This window comes from Phyllobates terribilis, unplaced genomic scaffold (genome assembly GCF_046119375.1).
Source record: "Phyllobates terribilis strain yellow unplaced genomic scaffold, ASM4611937v1 Scaffold_305__1_contigs__length_2280687, whole genome shotgun sequence".
In the NCBI taxonomy this organism is placed as follows: Eukaryota; Metazoa; Chordata; class Amphibia; order Anura; family Dendrobatidae; genus Phyllobates; species Phyllobates terribilis.
In genome coordinates, this window is record NW_027363065.1 from 354,691 (window position 1) to 367,641 (window position 12,951).

A 12,951-nucleotide genomic window follows, 5' to 3' on the forward strand; every position below is an offset into this window, starting at 1 on the left:
CCATTTTATTCCTGGGGATTGGCTCGCGGACCCAGGAATCTCAGGTTTAAACGACATCCTCTTGCAAAGTGGCCCGGTTTGTTGCAACTAAGGCAAACAGGTTGTCCTGAAGAATCCGTGTGGTCGGTGGCTCTGCGTCGGAATGGTGCGTTGATCCCCTCCACGGGCAACATGACTCTGCGTTGGAATGGTGCATTGGTCCCCTGCACAGGCGACATGAGCTTTCTCCTCATCCATGGAACATCCTCAGGGGATTCAGCTAACTGGATTTTGCTTGGTGGTTGTGCCTCCGGTCTGGCTTCCAAGAGTTTTAGCACGTAGTCCATGTTTTTGGTTAGTTGTAACACCTGATTACGTAGGTCATCAGCAGATTCGGGTGCGACAGCTTGTCCTACCACTTCTACAGAGTTTTTAGGGGTAGGCTCTAAGTTGATGTGAGAGGTATTAACCTGCCAGGATGGGATTGCAGGTTTTGCAGGTAATGGGTCTCGTAGTACAGTTATAGCACTGTCCTTTAAGGTATTAACATCCACATCTGGATGATCTAGGACCCACATGTGCACCTGCTGACGGTGAAAGTCTGAGCTCAACCCATTCATAAACTGTTCTGCAAGCAATTTATCTTCGTCTTACACACTTGCTGGATCTACCTGTTTTATGGACCGGAGTGCCGCTTGTAAACGTAGGGCAAAGTCTCTGATGGTATCTTGTGGTCTCTGCGTGCATTGGTAGAATAGCATCCTTAGTTCAGACTGTGTGCGCTTTTCAAAAGCAGCTTTGAGCTTATCAAACACATTTTCTATAGAGTCTCCATCAGCATCACTCCAAGTCTCAGCTTCTAGCTCCGCTGCACCTATTAATTGTCCCTGCACAACGGAGGCTCGCTGCTTTCCTGTCATTGCATACATGTCCAGCACCGCACACATTTTACGTTTGAAAGCTGCTAAGGTACCGGGTTTACCTTCATACGTCGGTAACCATTTGGCCCCCGGTACATACGGCAAGGCAATTGGCATTATCGGGGCCATCGCTCCAGATGCTGCGGCTCCTTCACCAGCTGAGGAACCGACTGCTGTTGTGTCTTGGGCATCCCCTCCCTCAAGGTCTCGGACATCATCTGTTTCACTCATGACGGTGCCCCCCTAGTTAACCGTTGCCAACCGCTACGATTAACTCCTTCAGTAACCGGTGACTCAAAAAAAAACGGCGGGGCTATCCTCGCGCTCCTTTAGCCGCGCCCCCGCGACTCTCTCCGTTCTGTGACGCAGTTTAATTTCTCTATGACGCAGTAATGACGGCCCGTTTTACAGTACACAAACTTTCAATAAAGTTCAATTTAAGCACACAGTACTCAGTTCTACCGGGCCCAGTATCCTGTTCGTGACGCCAAATTGATTCGGTCGACAGGGGTAGGGGTACTCGGATACCGGGATGGATGGGTTACTTCTGTGGGGATCACGGTTGGTTGGTTCCCGGTCCCGTGCCCTGGACTGTCAGTAAAGGGATGGGGGTCAGGATGATGGGAGTATTGTGTCCTGACGCCTCCTGTGGTAACTGGTAATATCGGTTACCAGCGCTGTGTATGGTTGCTGAGGTGATCGGCATACGGCTTGTACGAACGTTATAGGCAGTAATGTCAAAATAGGCACACACACATATTAAGTCTTTGTTACAGTACCTTTCTTTTTCTGATGTCCGGTAACAGGTACAGTTCAGGAGGGTAACCAGGTTTTCGGTGCTGGTAGAGATATTCACTCTGGAGATTTGTGAGGCCTCCTCTAACAATGTGTGCATTGTTTGGGATCAGTCCTGCCTTAAGCTGAACGTGCCACCTTGACTTTCTTTGGGGTCCTTCTCCACAACTGACAATGAGGACCTTTCCTTGGGGCTACCAATTCTCTTTCTGGGCCCCTGGTCCTATACTTGGTCAAGTTTGGCGACTCTTTCCCCTTCTTCTTCAAGGGGAGTAGATCCTCCTGATCTCTCCGGGTTTTCTATGCTATTCCTGAATTAATAGCAATCTCGGACTCCGGCGTCCGGGTGAGCTAAAGGGATAATAGTTTTATCTCTTTCTTTCTCCTTCTAGCCTCCGTCCCTCTCTCTAGGGCGCTTCACAACTCAGACCTGTTTCCTAGTTCAGGGCTTCACTGGTCCTCAGCCAACAGCTGTCTGGGTCTCTCCTCCTTCATCCCTCACAAGACTAACTGCCGCTTTTTCTGTCTCCCTGGAAACTGACTCCTCCCCTCAGACCTGGGGTGGAAGGTGGTGTGTGTGCCCAAGTGTACATCTCTCCGTGCACCTATGGATCCTGTGGTAATCCCCCGCAGGGGTGCCACAGTACCATCTCGGACCGATTTTATACGAACGTCTGAAGGCACCCTTATGGTAAATGACAGGTTCTCTTTGGGTCAGAAAGTAATTGGACAATGGCAGGAGCAAGTCTTGGTAGAGAGTGAGGGGAAGGTAGTTACAACACCTGTAGTGCTAGTAGAATTCTGTTTAAGGAAGAACTGCCCTCTGAAAAATAGTGGATGCCAATTTATATAGAAATGAGACAACTCCTGGACATATTAAACTGGTATGTGGACTAAAAGCAGGTTTAAATTGTGGTGGGAGATGAGCACAGAAGGACCACGGTTTTATGTAGGGGTAGTCTGAAAGAGAGAGTACAAGCAGGTTATAGTTATATCAGTAGCTGAACATTACGTAAGTCACGCTCGGCTATTAAAATGAACAAATAGTGTTGGTGAACTTCTAAGTGACAAGATAGAATCAAAAATTCACTGCTACAAACTCAACATGTAGAGGAAGGAGCAGAAGGAATTTGTAGAATAAGGAAAAGAAGACAGAATCGGAGGAGCGAGGTGAAGCACCTCACAAGGCTGGGTGGGGGCAAAACAGAGTAAGTGGGGAATGAGAACATTTAGGGTCCGGAGAGCGTGAGACAATTTACCACATCTGAAGAGTATCCAGGATCGAGAGGCTCCGATCTATTATGTTTAGTTCTTCCGAGTTTTTATTAAAGTTAACCTGGGAGAGTAGAGGGAGACTTGGGTCACTCATATCTAAGATTATCTGGTGGCTGCTTGGTTGGGTCTAAGGCCACGGCCCCACCATCAGTATTTGGTCAGTATTCGGTCAGTATTTTTTCTCAGGATTGGGAGCTAAAACCAGGTGAGGAACAATCAGAGAAAAGGTATAATAGAAACAAGTCACCAATTCTCCATTTATCACCCACTCCTGAGAAAAAATACTGACCAAATACTGATAGTGGGGCCCTGGCCTTAAGATGCCTCTTTAATCGAGACGTGGAACCTGGGATTAGGGAGAGGAGGGAAACGACAGGTTTGTTAGACGAGGTGGAAGAGGTCATGAAACTGTATAAGGAGAATGTGGCTTCCCGTGAAGGCTTGATTTTGAAGCAACTCTGTAGAGGCATGAGCCGGTGTCAGAGGAGCTCCTCCAGCGGGTATCGGGGACTGACCAGTCATCAGTAATAACTGGACAGTGATTTGTACTTCTAACTCAAAATGGAGCCTTTTGAGAACGATATGCCACTGTTGATCACTTGGCCACAATTACTACCCCCAACGACCATCTTGACATATTTGTGTATCACTGAGCCTGAAGGCAAAGCAAATGACGTACTAAGGGGAGTCTATGACTGGAAGCTCGAGGCTCCAGTTCTGGTATTCAGGTACATTTACGAATAAAATCCAGCCTATGACTATGACTTTGAGCAGGGGGTTGGACCAGATGACCCAGGAGGTCCCTTCCAACTCTACCATTCTATGATTCTATGATTCTATGAACGCTAAACCTTTGAATCTGGAGTATCTTGCTGGATTTAACATACATTTGTATCTTTAGCACTGTATTGGTGGAGCCCGACTGCACGGCCTCAATTACAGAGTATGGTGACATCCGGATCTCTGTGGGGAGCGGAAAACATAAAACAATTGGACCGGAGCTCGACACCATCCAGTTGTCCATCTTTTCCCACCGCTTTATGAGCATCGCTGGTCAGACTCTTACATTGTCTTGATTATGAGACATATGTCCATTCTGTTACTAATCAGACATCCCCTCTTTCTGCGTAGAACAAATGGGTCGTATCCTTCAAAGAACGGCCATCTCCACCAACATCAAGGAACGCTTGGACTTTTCTTGTGCTCTCTTTGGCCCTGATGGAGGTTTGGTGTCCAATGCCCCCCATATCCCAGTGCATTTAGGGGCGATGCAGGAAACTGTCCAATTTCAGGTGAGGCTTCTTTGCATCCATTCCCCAACTCCTCAAGACGCCAGTCTTGTTCTAGTGCGCACTGGAGTAAGATGTGCCATATTCAAGAGGCGTGTTTCTCTAAGCGAATTTGGCCCCTCTTCCACCTGCCGTGCTCCACCAGAAGGATTGCAGTTCTGGCAGGGACTTCAGTACTGAATTTGTTTTCAGCCGTTCTCGGCTATGTTTCTCCCACCCCTCTTCCACCTGCCGTGCTCCACCAGAAGGATTGCAGTCCGGGCAGGGACTTCAGTATTGAATTTGTTTTCAGCCATGCTCGGCTATGTTTCTCCCACTGGGCGATGCCCACTTTAAAAGAAAGAAATGAGCGAAGCCGGCCAGAGCTGCCGTAAAAAATCAAAAGTCACAACATTTTTTCAAGATTTCAAACAGTTTTGCACCTAAAATCTAAACTGATGAACTAAGGCTTCTTTTTTTTTTTTTTTGGGAGGCAAAAAGTAAAACCTAGACAAAAAAGCCTCCAAATTAGTATTTGTCGTTTTTGTAACAGAATTAAACCTTGTACATCATGTGGGAAAACAAGAAAAGGAAACCTTAATTGATAAAAAGTATCTAAAATACAACTCACCCCAGAAAAAAACACAAACTGCTCCGTGGATAAGAAAATAAAAAACATGTAGGACTCGCGGATTGAGCTGTTTCCTTCTCTGTTCCATCTAGTCCTGGTCCGCACTGAGTTTTTCCATCTGTCGGACAATTCAGTTTTTTTGGGGGGGGATTTGCCTAAATGAGTTTTACATTTGTTGTTTGGTTTTAGATTAAAAACTTGCAAGATGATCTGAAAATAGGCGACGTGATTCTGAGCAATCACCCGTGTGCCGGGGGCAGTCACCTGCCGGATCTGACAGTGATCACACCAGTAAGTGCCCACCAAACCCCGGCCTGATGTTGTAGTCAGAGTATCATTTTGTGTTTTTTCTATGGTTATTTTTTTTATTGCTGATTTCCATTTTATATGCACAGCGCCTTATGTAAGACTGTGGCCGTGTCTGGTACTGCGGCTTATAACAGGGGGCGATTCCAACATTTATATTTGTAAAAATCTATATATTTTTTTAACTTGTATTGCCCCTTTAAGGTACAAAGATGGGGGCAAATAGGCTGCAGCCATTGCACGCAACACATTCATGTCGCGTGGAGAGTGGGGGAAACAATTGGTTTCCCCGGGATCGCGTCACTTAATGCCGCTGTAAAAGATTAAAGGGACTAAACAGCAGTGATTGAACCTAGCTCCGATCTCTGCTGCTAGAGGCTGATGCCGGCAGTATCACACAGCCGGCATCTGCCATTTTTATAGTGAGTTCAGCTGCTGCGACCTGAAAAATGACGGAAAAAAAAAAGTGGTACTGTCCTAATAATGACGTGATAGGGGTTGTCCGGTGAGGACTCGCTGATCCTGGGGGTCCGACTTCTGGGATACACACTGATATGCAAAATGGCTCCGCACTGCGCATGCTCAACTGCTTCTCTATTCCTTCCCCGCACTCGGCTGTTTTCCTGCAGCCCCATAGAGAATAAATGGAGCGGCAGTCGGGCATCTTACCTGACGCTCAAATTTGTAATGGGGTTAAAAATTCCCCATTCTGACGATTGATGACTGGAACCTGAACCGGACCGATCGGTAAATTATCCTATGGATGGATAATGTCTTTTATTCATCAGGCAACCCCCCTTTATACTTTACAGTGAACAGCGTACATACGAAGCTACCAAAAAATAAATATATGGATTTGTCCTCCCCCCTCCTCATAAAGATTTTTTTTCTTGTTTTTCAGTGTATGGTAGGGTACTACATCTCCTCCTGCAGAAAAAAACCCTACATAGCTGAAAAATACATTTTACAAAAATACAGCTGTGGAAGTCGGAAAAGGAAAACCAAATTGAAAAGAAAAAATAGGGAAATGCATTTAGAAATATGAACAGTATTGTGCAAAAGTTTTAGGCAGGTGTGGAAAGAAAAATGCTGTAAAGCATAAATCCACAGAAGATCTGGAGTAAGTTCTCCAAAATGTTTGGAGCAACCGCCTGCTGAGTTCCACTATAACTGGTGTAGAAGTGACAAGAAGAAGTGATGGATGTGACGGGCGGCCACCAGCCACTGATGACGGGCGGCCACCAGCCACTGATGACGGGCGGCCACGAGCCACTGATGACGGGCGGCCACGAGCCACTGATGACGGGCGGCCACGAGCCACTGATGACGGCCAGCCACCAGCCACTGATGACGGGCGGCCACCAGCCACTGATGACGGGCAGCCACTGATGACGGCCGGCCACCAGCCACTGATGACGGCCGGCCACCAGCCACTGATGACGGCCGGCCACCAGCCACTGATGACGGCCGGCCACCAGCCACTGATGACGGCCGGCCACGAGCCACTGATGACGGGCGGCCACGAGCCACTGATGACGGGCGGCCACGAGCCACTGATGACGGGCGGCCACGAGCCACTGATGACGGCCGGCCACCAGCCACTGATGACGGGCGGCCACCAGCCACTGATGACGGGCAGCCACTGATGACAGCCGGCCACCAGCCACTGATGACGGCCGGCCACCAGCCACTGATGACGGCCAGCCACTGATGACGGCCGGCCACCAGCCACTGATGACGGCCGGCCACCAGCCACTGATGACGGGCGGCCACCAGCCACTGATGACGGCCGGCCACCAGCCACTGATGACGGGCGGCCACTGGTGACGGGCGGCCACCAGCCACTGTTGACGGGCGGCCACGAGCCACTGATGACGGGCGGCCACGAGCCACTGATGACGGGCGGCCACGAGCCACTGATGACGGGCGGCCACGAGCCACTGATGACGGGCGGCCACGAGCCACTGATGACGGGCGGCCACGAGCCACTGATGACGGCCGGCCACCAGGCACTGATGACGGCCGGCCACGAGCCACTGATGACGGGCGGCCACGAGCCACTGATGACGGGCGGCCACGAGCCACTGATGACGGGCGGCCACGAGCCACTGATGACGGGCGTCCACCAGCCACTGATGACGGGCGTCCACCAGCCACTGATGACGGGCGGCCACCAGCCACTGATTAGATTTGCATTTTTCTTTTCTTCATTTACTTTGCATTTGTAAATTGATTGAAAGCTTCTTTGCAGCATTTCTCCTCATACCTGCATAAAACTTTTTGCCAGTACTGTACATGAGCTCAGGAAAGCACGAAGACATCTTCCCACAATCACAGAATGCTGATGCCTGCTATTACATTGTCAGTGACAGTTTCCATTGTCTTCACACTATATTTTGCAGGTTTTCCGGGTAGAAGCCCCACGCCCAGTCTTCTTTGTGGCGTCCCGCGGGCACCATGCTGACATTGGAGGCATCACCCCCGGCTCCATGCCACCCCATTCCAAGTCCTTGAAGGAAGAAGGAGCTGTTTTTACTTCCTTCAAACTCGTGAAGGAAGGAACATTCCAAGAAGAAGGTGAGCGGACATGACACACCTGAGGGGAATGGGTAAAGGCCGCAAAATTGGGCAAGGCAGCAATGCTTATGAATCAGAGACCATCCAGTAGCTGCTGTATTTCACCCCCACTGCTGACATATGATGAGAAAGCGTCAGAATATGACCTTTTCACATGTGGCGTTAGCAGTTTTGCATTGTACAGAACATTGATATTTGACGACAGCAGCTGGAAGAATTTTCCTTTTACATACAATTTTGAAGCTACGTCTTGGCCTCTTTTATATCTAAGATGTAATGAATGGTAGAGGTACGTAGGTTACTATTTAAAATCACCAACAATCATGTAAACAGACACACCTAATAGGATAGCTGTGAAGACCCGGGGTCTTCCGTGGGCGTAACACTACTCAGACAATGCAGCGTGAGGGTCAAACAGCGTGGCAATACTTTATTGAACCACAAAGTGGACAATAAACACATAGAACAGTCCCAACAAACACCCAAGATGGTACAACATTACAGTCTCACCCTTCCGTTCCGCCCAACTGGGATAGAGCAACTGCAAATTTGGAACTTCCAGGACCAACTACCTCAACCAGTGGCCCCCTGCTTCTGGCGAGCCCCCAAAGAGAGAGGGTAGCGGCAAGCTTAAGAAGCTAGCAGTCCATCGAGGTACAAGGCCAGGAGACCCGAGGGTCCCATCCTGGCCTCTCCGAGAGTTTCCATGGGGCCAGATGACCGACTGGTCCCAATCTGGCTTCGCCGAATGTCTCCATGGGTTCCAGGCAACCAGAGGGTCCCAACTGGCAACCCCAAACATATCCATGGGACCAGGTGACTTCATCGTCCCAACCTGGTCTCCCCAAACGTATCCATGGGCTCTTTGATGGTCAACGGAGCAGAGCCGTATCTTTCCAGTCAGGGCCATATACCCTTAGACCGGAATAATGTAGAATCCAAATCTGTGTTTCTTTGGTTAAAGCCATGCTTCCAAGCTGATGGTCTCAGAGAGTCTGATCTTTGATTCTCCTTGAAAAGTCTCTTTCCAATTTCTGTTTCAAGTCTGACTTCTACAGAAGCATGTGTCCCTTAAAATAGTTACAATTGTCTGTTCAATTACACATTCACAGGTAAGGAGTTAGGGAGGGCATTACTCACAGGGCTCAGGTATCATTGTTAGAGCTAATCTATTTACATAATTGGTATAGTAGGGGGCTCGTGTAAATAAATATCTAGCTAACTCATTATAATATGTCATTAGCATATTAACAAACATCATTGTTTCCAAACAAAGAGAAGTCAACATTCTGTTTTATACACATAATAGTGTGTCCTTCTTGACCAGCCACAGAAATACACATACATTTACAAGTCAACATGAACACAGTAATGTATTTCTCTTGGCTTAACAAATCTATTTGTCCAGCTGATTAAGATTATAAGCTGTATCGTCACAATAGCTATTACACTTCAACACAGCAAAATGTTTTTGCTTGTTTTTTTTAAAATATATACCTCTGAGAAAATCTTCAGTGCTACCTCTCCGAAGAACTGAACTAGCAGGGAATGCTGAGATAATTCAGCTCAAGCGGTCTAGAGTATTAAAAAGGCTGTAACTCAGGATCAGTAAAGGATCAGTAATGTAATGTATGTACACAGTGACTACACCAGCAGAATAGTGAGTGCAGCTCTGGAGTATAATACAGGATGTAACTCAGGATCAGTAATGTAATGTATGTACACAGTGACTGCACCAGCAGAATAGTGAATGCAGCTCTGATCAGCTGTTGCTCACTGTGGTGATTGTGGGTGTGGTGGCTGCAGATCCTGCTGTTTGCTCCAGAGCTCTGAGAAACAACACCTCTCCACCTGGGGATCTGATCTCTCTCCTACCCAGGGGGGGAGTTGGTTTCCTGGGATGAGTGATGGAGCCAAGTCCCAGGCTTCTGCTTCCTGAACCAGGCCGGCGGGGGGCAGGAGAAACCAGCAACCAGCCTGCACATCGGAGGACTCAGGGGTGAGACGCTCCACTAGGTGTCGCAGCAATGTGGCTCCTACTCCACCCCCCCCCCCCCGGGACTGTGGAGACTCCTAGAAGCCGCAAGGCTTCCAGCATGGAGGGTAAGCCTGACAGCGTGCATGATGGCGCTCCTTCCGGAGGAAAGCTGAGTGCTCACGGAGGTGAGGCCGACCTCACTGAGGAATGTTGGGCGATTCAAAGTCCCTGGGAGTCTGTGTCCACCTATGCCTCCCGGGTCATGAGTCGCCTCCGTGAGTATGAAGATGCGAGTAAGCTCGTCAGGAGGCTCCGGGAGGAGCTTGCGCTGCACAAGCGCCAAAGCTGCAGGGACCTCCAAACAGAGGAAGGCTAAACTCCAGGTGGAGGTAAAGAGGCTCACCAGTGAGATTCATGTGCTGGAACAAATGAGAGCTACCATCAGAGAGCAGAGTGGTCTGTTTAAGGAAAAACTGATAAAAGAAGACCGATTCAGAGAAATGGCTGATAACAGAGAGCAAAGGCAGATGGGGCTCAGCCTGAGAGCCAGGTGGATGATGAGAGTGATGATGACCAGCAGAAAGCCCCACCTGGCAGCCTGCAAAGTCACCCGCAGGCCACGTGCAGCGAGCTCCCGGCAGGACAGGCAACAATGGCATCCGGTCGCAGTTCTGCCGGCTCTGGGGAGGACAGTGACAGCAGCGGCCAGTGAGGGGCGCTAATGGCGGAAATAAAGCTCCTGGAGTCCCCAGTGTGCCTCCAAAACTTCTATCTTAGTGACGATCTACCAGAAGAGGCACCTGGGGACAACAAAAAGGCTAAGAAGACCAAGCCAAAGCTGCAGGAAGCGGTAAGCTATGTCTATGCCCCCCTCCCTGTACCCCCTGAGTCGGCGGTAGGCTCAGCTCGCTGTATAAGCCCCGTTGCCCAAGCCCAGCCCGGGTTCTGCTGTGGATCCGGTGCAAAGGCGCGGGGAAATTACAGAGCGTGGTAGTGAGGCGCAGAGCTCCATCTCTGCTTGTAGTAGCGGGGGCGCAGCAGGAGGTGCATCAGCCGAGAGGCTGGACAGTGAGGGCGGCCCGGTGGCGGGCGTTCGGTCTAGCCACGATGCTGTGGTGCGCTCCTCAGTGGGAGGGGGGAGCAGCCCGTTGTCGGGGGCAGCTCCGGTAGCCTCGGCGCCTCTGAATGCTGTTGCCGCTGATCACTTAGTTGAGAAGTGGTAGCAGTGTGAGGGGGCTGCTGAGGCTGAGAGTTCCAGTCCTCCCACGAAAGTGCTATTTTGTGTTGGCATCGCTGGTCCGGAGGATCCTGATGCTAGAGATCAGCGGCGCCTCACAGCAGCTAAAGATCAGCGGCGCATTATACCTAATGTCAAACAGAAATTACCGACTGATGTGGAGGGCACACATAAGACCAGGGGTGAGGTCGCCTTCAATTCTATGGAGGTGACTGAGCCCCTTGTGCCTGATGATGCTGAGGTCAAAATGTTATCCACCATTGTTACTGGTCCAGCAGGAATGAATGTGGTGGTGGGTGTGAATGAGGCCAATTCATTGTCTAGTGGTGTGGTTGCTGGTTTGGTGGAGGGTGAGATGGAGGTAGGTAATGGTGATGCTGTTGGGGCTGATGTAGTCACTGGTCCGGTTGCCCCCCCTCGGTGGTGGCAACGCCTGTCCAGAGTTATGCCAGTGTCACCTCCGGGGCAAATAGGGCCTCCTACTCCTCGTCTCTGGGATTTGGGGACGGCATGTTGCAACGGCGCCTTCTGGAGGCTCTAAAGAAGGGGGAGAGATCACTAATGGTAGAGGGTCGAGAGGTTGATCTATCCTTCTGGATAGAGAGGCATGGCCTCGGTGCCTTCCGAGAGCAAAAAGGGGGGGATACAGTGTGGTCCCTCCCAACAGCCGGGCCAGGGAGTGTGCATAGGAATGTGGTCCGTCTTCGGTGGAGGGGCAGTGATGCATGTCTTCCAAGGTCTAAAGTTGTGGAGCTACTGCTGAGGATGGGCTTCAACGCGATTTGATATCTACGCCTTGATACATCCCTATTCCACGCCTGAGTTTGATGTCAGCTTTGTTCGGCTGGAGGGGCTTGAGCTCTTCTGGACGAATTATGAGTTGGCAAAAAATGAGCCCAGCTGGCGAGACTTTGCCGTTCAGGCAGTGTCTCGCCAAAAAGAAATCAAGAAAGTGACCGTGATGACTCGTAACGAGTCACTTTCTTGTTATGACATCATGACGTGGCTTGGTCGGTATGGAGAGGTGGTGGAGATGCCAAAGAAAAACCGCGACGAGTTTGGTATCTGGTCAGGGGCCCGGACGTTTATGGTAAAACTTAAGTGTTCAGGTGGTACGGTTGCCTACATTCCATCATCTGCCTTCCTGGGTAGGGATCGTATCCTGGTCTTCTACCAGGGGCAACCGAAGCTCTGTCACAGGTGCGGTGACCCCACACACTTCAGTGCAAACTGCACTGTACAGAAATGTGCGTTGTGTGGGGGTGTCAGCCATCTTGCTGCCTCTTGTGTGGAGATTAGGTGCCACCTGAGTGGTGAGTTAGGTCACCCATTCAGCTGTTGTCATCGCTCCTTCGCTAATGCAGTCGAGACCCCGGTGGGAGAAAGCCGTGAGGCCGATTCTGCTGGGGAGGGGACTAGCAGGGGTGGGGGACTGATGAGCCAGGGAAGAAAAGCTATAAAAAGACGCCTGCCCAGCTGAGGCGTCTAGACAAGCGCAGACAGGAGAGGGAGCGGGGCGAGCCCCGGGCTACTGGGGCGGCCCCTGTCCTGGATGCCAGTGTTGCTGCTGAAGCCCCGAGGGATGATGAGTTGGATGAGGAGGCCAGGAGGATCCTCAAGGATGAAACCACCTCTGCCTCAGAATCCTCCCATTATGAAAGTATGGATGAGGATAATAAGCAGTGGCAACAGGACAAGCGTAAGCTCGGCACCAAAAAGAAGAGAAAGAAGGGAGATAAAACATCTTCTCCCGCTCTGACCAAGGTACCTAAGGAAGGTAAAACTGACTGCCCTCTAGTTTGTCTTTCTAACCGGTTCCAAGCCCTTGATAACATCTCTTCCTCTGAGGAGGAGGCTGAGGGTGAGGTTCCGGCTTCGGCAGAGCTTACAGGGGGCGCCGAGTCTCCTGGGGATGCAAGGTCCATGGGGGGAGGGACTGGTCTGGAGATGAGGACGAAAAAAGAAGGGAAAATGTGGGAATGGAC

At 50.2% G+C, this 12,951-nt stretch overlaps 1 protein-coding gene across 5 annotated transcripts in view; it reads left to right on the forward strand.

Moving 5' to 3' along the window:
- LOC141220972 (5-oxoprolinase-like) overlaps nucleotides 1–12,951 on the forward strand; it is a 75,190-nt gene that overhangs the window by 34,648 nt on the left and 27,591 nt on the right. For all 5 annotated transcript variants that reach the window (XM_073666431.1, XM_073666429.1, XM_073666430.1 and 2 more), the window contains 4 exons: nucleotides 3,871–4,022; nucleotides 4,101–4,261; nucleotides 5,058–5,159; nucleotides 7,577–7,751. In XM_073666431.1, coding sequence (XP_073522532.1) covers nucleotides 3,871–4,022; nucleotides 4,101–4,261; nucleotides 5,058–5,159; nucleotides 7,577–7,751 — 590 coding nt within the window. The remainder of the gene's footprint in view (nucleotides 1–3,870; nucleotides 4,023–4,100; nucleotides 4,262–5,057; nucleotides 5,160–7,576; nucleotides 7,752–12,951) is intronic.